Below are 13358 nucleotides of genomic sequence, written 5' to 3'. Positions count from 1 at the left end.
AGATGTACATTTATGTACTCTGGCCAATATTTTCCACGCGCAAGCAAATGCATGTAATATAAAGCCAAATTATTTATAGTTTTGTAATTTCTTTTAGGCAATATTTCCAGAATAGTAGAGGGGGGCTTTCAGTATAAAAGTGTCCATTTATGTCTGGAAAGTTGGAATGAATGAAGAATTAATTGAGGGAATGATTTTATGCAAAGGGCCTCAGCCACACTCAGTCGGGCTCTTTTAACCTTACAGTAATATTGAGTCTGAATCTGTTTAAAGAAATTAAGTACCTGTAGTTGCAGAATGTTAAGAAACCCCAGTTATGAATTTAAAATATAAAAAGGCATCAACGTGGGGAGTTGCCATTTTCATCGAGCAAGATCACGCTGTGCCACGTTACCTTTAAGAACTTGTAATGCTGCTCCAGATCTTCATCCTTGAAGCCTGTCCCGATCTGGAAGAGACGAGAGGAGATAAGAGAAACATACACACGCACACACACACTTAGATATACACATACATATTCCCTCATGGTGAGACAGCAGACATTTGGCAGTGAGCAGAAGAACAGAGAACAGCGAGCCCTTCCCCCTACACAATATCTCCGTGCTTTGCCTGAAGCGCCGTGTCACTTCTCAAAAGACCTGAACCCGCTGAGACACGAGAATTACTTAACAGGCTGACATGTGCTGAAAGGGAAAGAGAAAAAAAAAAAGCCTGGTATATCGTGCACATATAGCATTTTCCAGTTCACAGATTTATTCTAAAGGTGTATTCTGCAGGTGTCTACAGGAAGCTTTATGTTCCAGAGGCTGCAGTCAACACGAGAAGATTTAGAGGGGTTTCATTCAACTGTGGCACCTTTAAGCCGTCTACACGATAAGCGGAAAAACCGCTGCGCTACCCTGGGCATCGCTTGGATTTGCGCCAAGCGCTGTGCTCAAAGTTGCCATGGACGCAACCAATTGCAGAATGTTCCTGCGCTGCGCTTTGCCGCAAATCATGTGTAGCCGGCTTTATGCATTAATTTTAATCTACCAGGCCAAGTCCTCTACCAAGCCAACTGTGGGGCAATTCTACAAACACATTTTGGATGGTACTCAAAGTATTGAGAAACATTTCTACCGCTATTTGCAATTTAATATCTTGTTTTCCTGGCTTATGCTGCGGTTGTATTTGAACTGACGCCATTACACACTATGTTTTGAGCCTCTGACTCACAGAGATTTGCTTCTTGACTTTTCTTCTTTAAAACAAAACAAGCCAGTTGCTCAGAGTCACTCTTTCTGAGGGAAGCAAGCTGTAAGGTCTGTTCTAAGGCATCATACTAGGCTTACCCAAGACATAATCATTTAACGAGACAATAGCCAATAGTCATGATGGGAAAAGGTAGCATATATAAGACAAAGTGAAGCAGAAGTAGTCTAGAGTAATATTAGTCTATGTGAGGAGATAACCAAATATCCAATCAATTTATGATTCCAATCAATTTATGATTCCAATCAATTTATGATTCAATGAGTATGTGATTGTTATGACTCCTGGGAAACCCAAACACACTGATACAATAGGCACCTGTAAAGACTAAAGCAATGTTGAGAGCCCAAACAAACTGTTGCTTTGACTGTGACCTAATTATCTTTTTTGTTTCATTAGTGTGCCCGTTTTTCACTGTGAGGGCCGTCTATGTGAACTGTGTCGGAGTGAAGCTCACAGCAGCCGCTCTGCAGCATTGCTGCTCCTGGATTTGCTAGGAGGACAAGGAAATTTCAGCAGGACGTAAAGTTTAGATTACATTGGGGAAATGCAAATGTGGGTTAAATTCTGCTTTCAATTATAGTGGAGCCTCTCAAACTGAATGTTCCGCAAGTTTGCCATGTCAAGGACAACAAGATCGTTGTCTGTTGCCTTTGTTTCATGGCTGATATTGGAGAGCAAAACATAAAAAGAAGCAGGGGACTGTGTGCTGCTACATGTCCCAAACTTTGCCTCGTTTGTTTAAGACTGCATGCTTCTAAGTGGGCATTCACCAAGAAAAGTGATCCGGCGATTTGCAGCAGGGTGGTGTGGCGGGGGTCCTGTTGTGTTCTTAACCCCCCCCAACAACGCACAAGTAGACTTTATATTTCACCATTACTGTTTTCCGTCAGATCGTTTATAGATTACGACGATTCCGACTGCACTTGAAGGCAGCTTATTTTACAGGGATAGAGAGACAAAGAAAAGAGATGAGCGAGTGCTTTGTTGTTGCAGGAAACATTCAGCTATCACACAAACTCCCGGGCAGTTCCGTGCTTTTGTTACTTTTTTTACCCTCAATAGTGTTTTAAAACTTTCTTGTGGCAGCAATAGAGGCAGTGATGTTTCCTGTTTACTGTACGGGACTCTCACACCGCCTCCAACCATAGCTCAAAAACACTGACACCGCAGCGTGACGTCAGGTTGCGTTTCTCCAAAAGTTGAATCGATCGCAACTTTTCGCTGCAGGCCCGCTGCATGTTTTTTCGCCTAAACGGTCTACCCCCGATTCAAAATGAAGGAAAGACCTGCGTTTTCCCAGCACAGTCTGACGGCCGACACAGGCTGTGTGAATGCAGCCCTACACAGGAAAATGGGGAAAGTACCTGAGCTTTCTGGAGGGCTCCTAAAAAGCTATGTGCTGGGGAGAGCATGATGGGCTTATATATTATACATGTTTATTTGGTTTATAGTTTATTGTCTATTATGTTATTATAATGTTGAATGGTCTTGATTATTGTAAACAATATTGTCACCTTTTCTTGATTTTTGTCTGGGTGGGTGGTGATGACGAGGGGGGGTGGGGTGGGGAATATATTCATGTTGCAAATTGTATGTTTTGCGTGTTGTTTAAGAAATAAATACACAAATACATACACGTTAATCACACAAAAAAAACTGCAGGCCTCGTGTACTTAATATTAAATACTTAAATATTCCTAAAGTTGCTGTGCATGTGGGAGGTGATGCACCAACACAACTTTAAGAAAGCACAAGGTGTAACTGCCAATTTATCCAAACATGACTGAGATCAAATAGGAATGCCAGCGAGGACACCTCAGACAGGCAGTTTTGATACTCCATCTTAATGTGGCCAAGATCTGAGCTCAAAGATTGAATACCCAAGTTAATAAAAGCTGCTGGGACTGGATGCACCAGGTGACAGTGACTGACAGGTGGGACAGAATCATCCATAGTGCAGCTCAGTCAGCATTTGTTTAGAGCTGAAAGCTAAACAATTATGACAATGTAAAAAACAAACAAAAAAACCCCACTATTCTTAAAAAAAAGTGAAGGTCTCTCAAACACTCGAGCTAGCAGCTATCCAAGCAAAGGAAGATTTATATGAAAATCAATAACAGATGACAGGAGCTCTTCAGCTCACATTTTACAAGGAAAGTGGTGTCTTCTCTGGTGTACTTACAACGCAACATCCATCCTTGCCTCACTGACTAGGATAGTCATCTCAAGTGTGAAAACAATTCTCCACTGAGATTTTATTTACAGACAAAATATTGCGAACAGAGAAAAACCACTAGCACTGCCTGAAAAGGTAACGCGGTGAACGAACGGTTTTAATCTCCGTCGGCTCCAGCGCACACTGCACTAACATAACAGCCTGCAGCACACACACATAAACCGACAAACAGAAAACAGTCAACACTATATACCCCCCCTAATACAAAGATCTTTAAAGCCTATTACACAAAAGAGAACAACAAGTTGACAACATGCTCGGGGTGTAACAATATATTAAATATGTTAAAAATAGACCATCTTGGAGCTGAAGATTGGGCACACTATTAACACATTTTTATCAGTCTTACTTCCCAAAGGTTAAATGTATAAATACATGAACTGCCAGAGGGCCACTTTAAATTACATACATTAACACTTTTAAACTTCAGGATTCAACTGCCTGGAAATGCCCAGGCCAGAAATTTAAAATGAGTTTCCCTGGAGATGTTTATTTTGGGTCCTTTGGGCGGGACCAAAATGCATTTGGATGTGCACTATTCCACTAATAAAATAAAGTAAACAACAGCCGGCCGGCAAATGTGAACCTTGAAAATCTTTTTTTTTGTTGACATGGTAAAATCTTTTGCACCTTTTACACTATATAAGCTGTTTTCATTCAAATGTAAAAAATGTGAGTCAGAGATGCAAACCGTGATTCCCCCATATCGCATATCCCTGTGTGTGGGATGCATAGCTGCAGCCGTGTAAACATGCACTGGACAGACACACACCTTGCAGACTGACTGGAACTCCTCGTTGTCCTCGTCGTAGCAGGCCAGCAGGAAGCCCCCGTAGGTGCCTGTCCTCTTGCCTTTTCCCAGGTAGGCGCCGATCACACACAGGTCGACTGTGTCGCCCACGCCGTCCAGGTAGTCTTTCTTCAGCTGAAGGGAGAGGACAACAGCACGTCAGACATGGGACTGTATATTTACAGGATGAAGCACAAAAAACACGTGATGATATGCATTAATGGAGCTGAAAAATACATCTCAATATTAACACAATTGGATCAGTTACAAAGTCTAAAAAAAAAAAAAAAGGGCACTTGTATGCAAAAAATATATGCTTTTTTGCATACATTAAACACCAGAGAGCACAATTACATGTCATTTATTAACAATGTGATCTGTCAGAGGTCCAAATGGCTGCCTGAACATGTTGACAAGCTAATGGTTTAAAAATGTTCTTGTCCTCCAGAAATATGAAATCAGTTTGTGTTAAAACCAATGATACTTGCTCTTTATGTGTGAGTGAATCCAAGTGGTGAATCCAAACCTGGGTCCCATAGGCCATGCCCACTTTAACGAATCAGTACCCCACTGTAGGGTTGGCCTCAGGAGTGGCCCTAGAAGGTACCCATCAAATTTTGTAAAAATCGGATGAGCCGTCCATGAGATATAAACTTTTTGTACTTGTAGTACCCCCTAGTGGCCAATTTTCGCAAAATGTGTGGGGGACCTCGAGAGGGTCGTAGCAAACAAGAATCTGAAGTTTCGCGTTGATAGCATTTATTTTGGCCGAGATATGGCAAAGTTTGTGTTTTCATAGTTAGCTACACAAATTTGTTCGTGCGTAATATGCGCAATTTTTATCCCATAAAAATTCTTTTGATAAATTTTTGTCAGGTCGGTCTGGAGATGCTACCTGCTAAGTTTCGTGCAGATTGGTCGCACGGTCTAGGAGGAGATCGAAAAAATAGGTTTTTGATAAATCGCGATTTTTTCACGCATAAAAGTCTAGGCTGAAATGGGCGTGGCCTATATCAGGCGATTCAGTTGGATCCTGGGAACGCGAGGATATATGGTTTTTGAATGTCCGGTATACGGTGTGGGAGTTTTTGCGCCAAATGCGTTTTTTCTGCTACAGCACCACCTAGTGGTGGAAGCGGGTTAATTGTTGCCCATGAGGTTAATTGCCCCCCCCCCCCCAACATGTACGGCTGTCGCGGGAGTTTTAGGCGGAGAAGAATAATGATGATGATGAATAACCCTTAGGAAAACAATAGGGTTCCACAGCTCCGCTGGAGCTATGAATCGCGTTGCCTTGCAAACGCGGTCCCCAGCCCCCTCGGGCTTAGACCCCTAATAATAAACTTCTGGAGACGATATATCATGAGACCTTTCTAAAAACTAAATTGTTTTCTAAGAAGAATGCACATTACATGTCAGTCAGTCAGTTTGACATTTATTTCATTTGTAAAGAAGGACATAACGTGGATTTTCTGCATTCGCACGGTTTTGCTGGAAACAGATGATGGAGTCGCCGTCGGCGGTACCGTATGAACAGAAAATAATCAGGTGAACAATTGGTAAAAAAAAAAATATATATATATTGATTCTGGGGGTAAAAAAAAACTTTTATAAGTCGTCGCAAAAAAAAGCAAAAAAAAACACGCTACTTGCGTGAATCGATTTTTTTTCCCCCACCCCTAATAAAAAGTCAGAGATGCATAAATGTGTGATCACTTGTATGCATTTGTGTCAGATAATGAAACTAAAGCTTTTCAAGTGGGTAACACACGTGTTGGGGTCAGTGCATGCCAGTGTTTATGAACAGGGAGTGTATGTGAGTTACCATTGTGTCACACACACCTTGAGCCAGTTGTGAGAGCGCTTGGCAATTTCATATGTGGCATCCTTCTCCAGAGTTTTCACCATTAGACCCTCGCAGGAGTCTATATATATACACACACACACACACACACACACACACATTAATACACCAAAACACGATTCCCGGCGTGCAAAAAAGGAAATGAACAGATTATCTTCTAGATACATATAAGATCTCTGTATCCGCACACACACAAAAGGTTCAGAAAGTCAGTAGACAAAGTCACAGGAATAGAACTCACATACACACAATACACATGGGGAAACGGTTTCTGTGTTCTCTCGTATACGGAGTCAGACACACACAGGCGCATGGAGACAGTAGGAAGAAAAACAAGTAAGAAAGCGTGTCTCTGTCTAACACACACACACCTCGGACAGACTGCTCCAGGAACTCTGCGATGGCGTCGGTGTTGTCGGAGTCGATGGATCGGGCGAACACAAACTCTCCCTCCACCTCTGAGAAGCTTTCTTTCAGCAGAGCCCGACGCCGACTCAACGGCTGTCGCACTAGCGACTACACACACACACACACACACACACACACACACTTACAAATTGTGCATCATTACAACCATTTCCTCTTTATAGGTTGGAGCCTTGCAATGACAAGGATGAAATGCCGTCTCAGCTAGCTACCCACACACACAAACACACAGTCTCAGAGTATGCTCACAGATACACAGTCACGACAGCATTGGACACATACAAACACCCACACACAAGTACAGTCCCAAACCAGCAGAACACACAGTTTTACACACAATCACTATGGTTTCCAACCACCACCTACGGTAGGTTTGTGGGTATTTTGAATTTGTGGATTAAAGAAATGAATGAAATGGCCACAATAGCACCTAAATGTCTATAAAAACAAAAAAAGGGAATAAGAAAAAGTGTTGCACACTCGGGCTCCATATGCATAACTCTGATGACGTTTCGGCCCTCAGGCCTTCTTCAAATCAACAAGGTATGTTAACAAAACGTCATCAGAATAAAAAGAGCATATGCAAATGCATATGGAGCCAGAGTGTGCGACACATTGTTCAAAATGTTCAAGTCTACCTCAAGCAATCAGCACCTCACTACAACCCTTTTTTTTTTTTTTTTTTTACCCACACCACCACAAAACCCCTTTTATTTATATTTTGCCTTAAAACTGTAAATGTTTAAGATATATATATGGGGGGGGTGGAACAATCATAAACAGAGAGAAAGTATGTGCGTACAGAGAGAAAATTCATAATATTTACATAAATGCCACATTAGGTTGGAAGCAGCAATGAAATAGCACAACTTAAGAGTCACTGGTGCCCTTTTCATTCTGTAGTTTTGTTTTCCATCCACTTGGGAACATTCGCATAGCATTGGCTGATGGAAACATTCGCTGATATGCATTTTCTTCGGCTGACTTTTAGGAAATTAGCTTAAAAATAGTGTATTATTTGGTTGGAATCGCACACCCATTCACAAATAACATCCACAACACACACACAAAATGCACAGACTCTCTCTCTCATACACACAAATAAACTCAGAGACAGTCTCAGACAGACATACACACGGCTGGAATTACAATGAGCGTTACAATCATTATCTAGTTACGGCCTCCAGTAGCACCATCATTGGCATTCAGGGATGCTGTCGGCATCTCGGCGGAGCGGCGTGAATGCAGGCACGCTCACTAACAATAAACACGCACTCACTCAAGACACGCCAGTTCTAAATGACAACAGGAGCGTTGAGAGAGATCTAGGGGTAATATTTGCCTCATCAGCACCAGGTCTTACCTCGCCGTTGAGATAGAGCAGGTCAAAAGCATACACGCACACCTGGACTTTGATCTCAGAAGCATCCACATCCTGCAGGGATAAAACACACACAGGGATAAAATATACACACACACACACACACACACACACTTTTCCCTTGATAAAAATATGCAAATAGAAGCATCTTATTCACAAATCGCTACATCCAACCTTGAGACTTGGTACAAAGAGCTCTTTGATTTCTCTCCTGTTCATGTTGAAAGTTAACCGCCACGCCTATCCTAGCCACTCTCCCTTCTACTTTTTAACAGCATCGCACCTCCTTGCTGTGTTCATCCTTCTCTTCTAGCATATTACTTCCTGCTCCTTGACTCCCTTCACTCACCTCTTCTGCTTCTCCATCTCCTACCTCTCCAGCACTTCATCCTGTTTATTCCAAACTTGTTTACTCGCTGTCAGTCTCTAGACTCTCCACACTGCCTTATTACAGCGTTTCCCCTTCGGCCCCGGTGTAAAATTCCATGACTTTTACATAACTGAATAGCCGAAGCAATATTGAATTCCAAGATTGGGTTACACACCAGCTATTTGTAAATCCATTACTATGTTCCTGCATTCATGGCTACAGGATGGTTTCAAACTAGTGATTCACAGACTCGTGCCATCAAAACGACAAAGGCAAGGAAGAAGTGTACTGCTAGCAAGTCAATATGGATGCAAACAATGCAGGTTTGAAAATAATCCTATTTTTGTTAATGTTTTATAAGAAAGGAAATGCACTCAACGTGTTTCAAGGATACACACAATGTTAAACTCCACAGGGCCTCTTAAAATAAATGTCTTAACTAGAAAAACTTTACTTATGTGTAAATCAGTTGCTAGGTATTCTCGCTTTGCCAGACCTTCCTCCACAGCGCTGCGGAGGAGGGTCCGGCTAGTCCACACAGCATTCCGGGATGGGAGAAAAACGTGCTCTGGTTTTTTTGGCATTTATTTAAACCGAGCACAATCGTCATGGGTGGCGCTAAGCCGTGAAAACCTAGGTGCCTCTGCAAAATAGTCTACGGACAGGTGACGGACATCAGGTTGAAATCAGGCGGAATTTCCAATGGCAACGGAGCAATCCCGGAAGTGGAACGTCGTGGATGTAGACTAGTTGCTAGGAAACACTTTCAAACAGGAGGTCGCTGTAGCATAACTAGTAGTGTTGCTCAACAGATTTTGGGAAAAAGCGTGGCCCAACCCTACCGCTATCGGTACCGCCCGGGGTGGTTGTGATAGACCTTTTTCACGGCAGACATGTTGACATGTCATAGTAGGGAAAGCACAGGTGTATTCAAAACCATTAATGATGGCTCCACTTAGGAGAGGCCCTGGTATTGTGCATGCTGACTCACGGAAATAGCTCACTGGGACACTTGATGGAATTGAGCCATCGTTAAGGTAGAAATACAAACAAGCCAGAGCATGTTTTTCCCCCTATCCCAGAATAGTGGTAGTATGGTAATAGTGGTTTAGCCAGACCAGTGTTTCTGCTAGAAAAAAAATTAGTTCCGGTCATGTGACCTGTAAGGTTTCATTTTACCAGTCAAATGGGAAAAATTCCGGTCAAATATTTTTCCATGTTTATTGGGCTTAAAAACAATTGAAAGGCAGGCTATATCATCAAGGTTTCATGAAGTAATTCACAATATTTCCCTGTTTCGCCATGGCTTGGACTTTACCGTTTGCTTGTCGCTGTTTATAAATCTACGGTAGTCTACTCCTGCATTCAATCAGAGCGAGAACGCATACGCATCAGTCTACAGTCATTTTCTTTTCTTTTTTTAATGAAAAAAACATTGTTCATTGATTGTTTTAATAGAATATGAACATCACTGTATCCTATTTCAACACAATTCAAATTGTGCAAAGGAAATTATTTCAAGACAAATAGAATTTTCGGTCCTCGTCATTTCTCAAACCTGAAAGACTTCTCTCCTAATTTATCCCTCTTCTCCTTTTCCCTCCCTCATTACTTTCCCCAACTAATGAGGTTTAATTAATCCATATCGAGTTTCATCTCCTCATCTGAAATACTTCATTTCAGCAAGAACGCTCTTGGTCGTAAAAACCGCGGAGATGTTGTTACAAAATGCCAGAAGGGCAGTACAATCAGTTTGTGCATCAAACCGTCATCACAAATAATCAGGATTCTGTAGTGGCGGTAACGGCATCTAGCAAAAAACATCATCAGGATAATCATTTTCATCATCATGTTCTCCACATTGGCACTCTACGTATCCCTTTCCTAATTTTCAAGGCAAAAAGACAAGGCAAAAAAGGAGCGCTTTCACTCTAGTGTGTGTGTGTAATGTTGGTGTGGCGGGAAGAGGCCGCTATTCTGATCTAAACTGAAAAAAACCTCTCTCTCTCGCTCTCTCTCTCTCATCATTTCACTCCATTATCTACCTCTCCCCCTACCTTCTCGTCTTTATCTCTGTCTCGTTTTCTCTCATCAACCTTTTCACTTGCTTTTTTTCTTCTCTCTTTTCTTCCCCCTTTTTAAAACCACCCCGAGCATTTCCTTCATCCTCCTCCAGTCTTATTCTGCTCCTCTCCGTCCGTACCTTTCTCTTGCGGGTGGTGAGGACCTGGAAGGGCTGGATCTGTTTCTTCTCCCGATCCCAGGCCACCGCCTCTGAGTCCAGGACGCACGACACCACAGAGTCCTTCTTCACCTGTTGAAGAAAATAATGAAGATACAGCAAAAGGGAATTAGAAATGAATAACAAGACAAGAGAATATATTCAGTAGAGAGGTAGGGAGGGCTTTTCGGGATAAAAAAGAAAAGACAGATGACATTATTTGCCAATCTGCATATAAGCAACATCTGCTCCAGCAATCAGATGAGTGTCAGGAAGTTGCATTGAAGTAAACACAACCAACTTGGAGATGTTTATTCAGTACAAGTCCAAACTTGGAGCTTTTAAAAAAGGCATGAATACAAAAAATTACATTTTAGGCATGTTGAGGCTGTTTCAGGACTGCCAGCTTCCCTCCCATTTGTTGCCAATTGCTTTGGAAGTCAACACATTCATCAGACAGAGAGCGCTAAGCCAGTGATATCTGGGTTATTAAGAGGTAACAGGTTGTTTGGAAACAGTCAAATATATCAAACAGAACCAGTTATATTGGTACGGCCATTAGGCGAAGTAACACATTAATGTATGTATTTGTATTAATATGGGTAATGCATTAATATGAATTCATAATTAGAAGCATTAGGGCACTGTGGTATCTCCCTGGGAAAATTAGTTTTCCATCATTAATATGCAAAATAATGCAGCAAGGTGTTATAAAATCTCAGAGCATCTCCTCTATGCAGGGAATGTGTGTTAGTGTCACTCAGGCATAGTTCATGTACTGTTTATGGGAACGCGTCGACACACACAGACACGCACACACACAGATGCACCCATGACAACATAATGCCAGGACTGAGGATGCAAATTTTAAATTCAAGCCATTTCTTTAATCCATTGTCTGCCACGTTTACGATTAGCAATGGATTTCCTTGATGAAAGCTTCATTTAAAAACAACAGACATGAGCTATTCCAAAATAAATATCATAAGGCTCACACATTAAACAAACACAGGAGAAAAGTTTCAAGCACAGAATTAAAGAAATGATGCCATCACTTCAAAATGCTGTGTCGCTCTCGTAGCATGCAAATGAAGCACAAGCACCCAAACCTTTCACTCTGTTTAACGGTTATTTTTTTTTTTTATCCAAAACCTCACAGTTAGGCAGAAGTTATGGTGAGAAAGACAGGTGAGAGACAGCAAATTACAAGAAATACAGATAAGGGAGTGTAGAGAGAATAAGATGAATGGTGAGGAGCAGGAACGAACAGACCGCAAAAAAAAAAAAAAGTTTTAAAAAGGGAGGGGAATGTGTGGAAAAAGAGTGTGAAAGACAAAAAGGTTTCAAAATTTGGAGATGGGGGAAAATGAGGCAGTGAGAGCAAAAACAAAAAAGGTGAGAGAAGACGGCTCTCAGGAGCATCGACAGGTAGAAAGTGAAAAAGAGCGAGAGCGGATATGTAAGGAGTGTGGAGGGAGAGAGAGGAGTGGTGAGAGGGTAAGGGTATAAGAGACGGACCAAGAAGGTAAAAAATTGCAGACAGGCTGTATCAAAGTGCCAAAAAAAAATGAGAGGAAGAGAGAGAGAGAGAGAGAGAGACAAGGATGAATAAGAAAAGTGAGAAGAGAGGTGAAAAGAGAACAGCAAGTACTGTGAGAACGAACAGGTATCATCAAAAAGTAATGAAGAAGAAAGGAGAGAGAGGTGATTAGACGGAGAGACAGGTGGACACTGAGAGCAATAAGGTGAGAGGGAGAGACAAAGAGCCATGTAGCTTTTAAAGTTTTGAAAAGAAAAGGAGCAAGGAGAAATGAAAGTCAGTGTGAGAGAAACTTAAGAGGGCAGATGTTATGTGAACTGATGAGAAACTGTGAGACGGAAAGAACGATGGATAGAAATAAAAAGATGGGGCAGGTAGCACTGAAAAGTAAACTTTTAGTTTGCTGTTAGGCCTAATGCCGTTTCTCGATAGCAGGGGGAGGTTGGGCATCGAGCTGAGCCATGAGCAACCACATGCATTCAAGTCCTGCTGGCACAGAGCTATTGGATTTCCTCAGGACAGCACAGCAAGGTACAAGAAAGCTTTTCCCCCCCAAACTATGGCACTGCTAACAAAGCCAACTTGATGAAAAATCCATTGCATTTCCTATAGCCCGCTGGTTTGCCGATGTAAAGGGTTCTTTTTAGTATTTTTGGGGCAATTTTATGGCTTTATTACAAAAGATGGCAGTGCAGGAAATGACAGGAAATGAGAAGAGAGTGATGGGGAACGATACGCGACTTAAGTCCCGGACTGGATTCGGACGTTGCGGTTCATGGCAGTGTTGTAGTCGAGACCACCTAAACCAAGTCATCACCAAGACCAGAGTGTATTGAGACCGAGTCAAGACCAAGACTTTGAGGGATTGAGACCGAGTCAAGACCAAGACCAACGCAGGGCCAGACCGAGTCAAGACTTAACGTTACCTTAAAACAGCGTGTAGTTTCTTTTTAGCATTTCACATCACACTTTCAGTCACTATGACCACTACTACGGTCAGAAACATTGTGCCAAATATGAACAATAACGCCGCTGTCAACGGGCTTATCTGCTAATGTTAGCTACCAACCGTTACCTTGAAACCATCCAGCAAATAGACGGTACCGTAGGGTGCCGTTACCTGAAACTGGTGATTTAACGTCACTCGCTTGTTCAGTTTAACAACAAAACAAAAACGCTGATTGAACATTACTAGCTGCAGTTGCAGCATCCCATCTTGCAACATTATGCTTCTCTTTCTCGTCTTAACCAATTTTGAAAATGCGGAAATAAAGTC

At 42.0% G+C, this 13358-nt stretch overlaps 1 protein-coding gene across 2 annotated transcripts in view; it reads right to left on the bottom strand.

The window, feature by feature from the left end:
- lig1 (ligase I, DNA, ATP-dependent) overlaps positions 1-13358 on the bottom strand; it is a 70842-nt gene that overhangs the window by 11381 nt on the left and 46103 nt on the right. For both annotated transcript variants that reach the window (XM_078263615.1, XM_078263617.1), the window contains exons 19-24: positions 10525-10635; positions 7934-8005; positions 6516-6660; positions 6123-6205; positions 4263-4415; positions 395-448 (exon numbers count right to left, since the gene is read on the bottom strand). In XM_078263615.1, the coding sequence (XP_078119741.1) occupies positions 395-448; positions 4263-4415; positions 6123-6205; positions 6516-6660; positions 7934-8005; positions 10525-10635 (618 nt within the window). The remainder of the gene's footprint in view (positions 1-394; positions 449-4262; positions 4416-6122; positions 6206-6515; positions 6661-7933; positions 8006-10524; positions 10636-13358) is intronic.

This window comes from Sander vitreus, chromosome 12 (assembly GCF_031162955.1).
Source record: "Sander vitreus isolate 19-12246 chromosome 12, sanVit1, whole genome shotgun sequence".
NCBI lineage: Eukaryota > Metazoa > Chordata > Actinopteri > Perciformes > Percidae > Sander > Sander vitreus.
The sequence above is the reverse complement of the archived record's forward strand: the minus strand, read 5'-3'. Positions and strand labels throughout refer to the sequence as shown.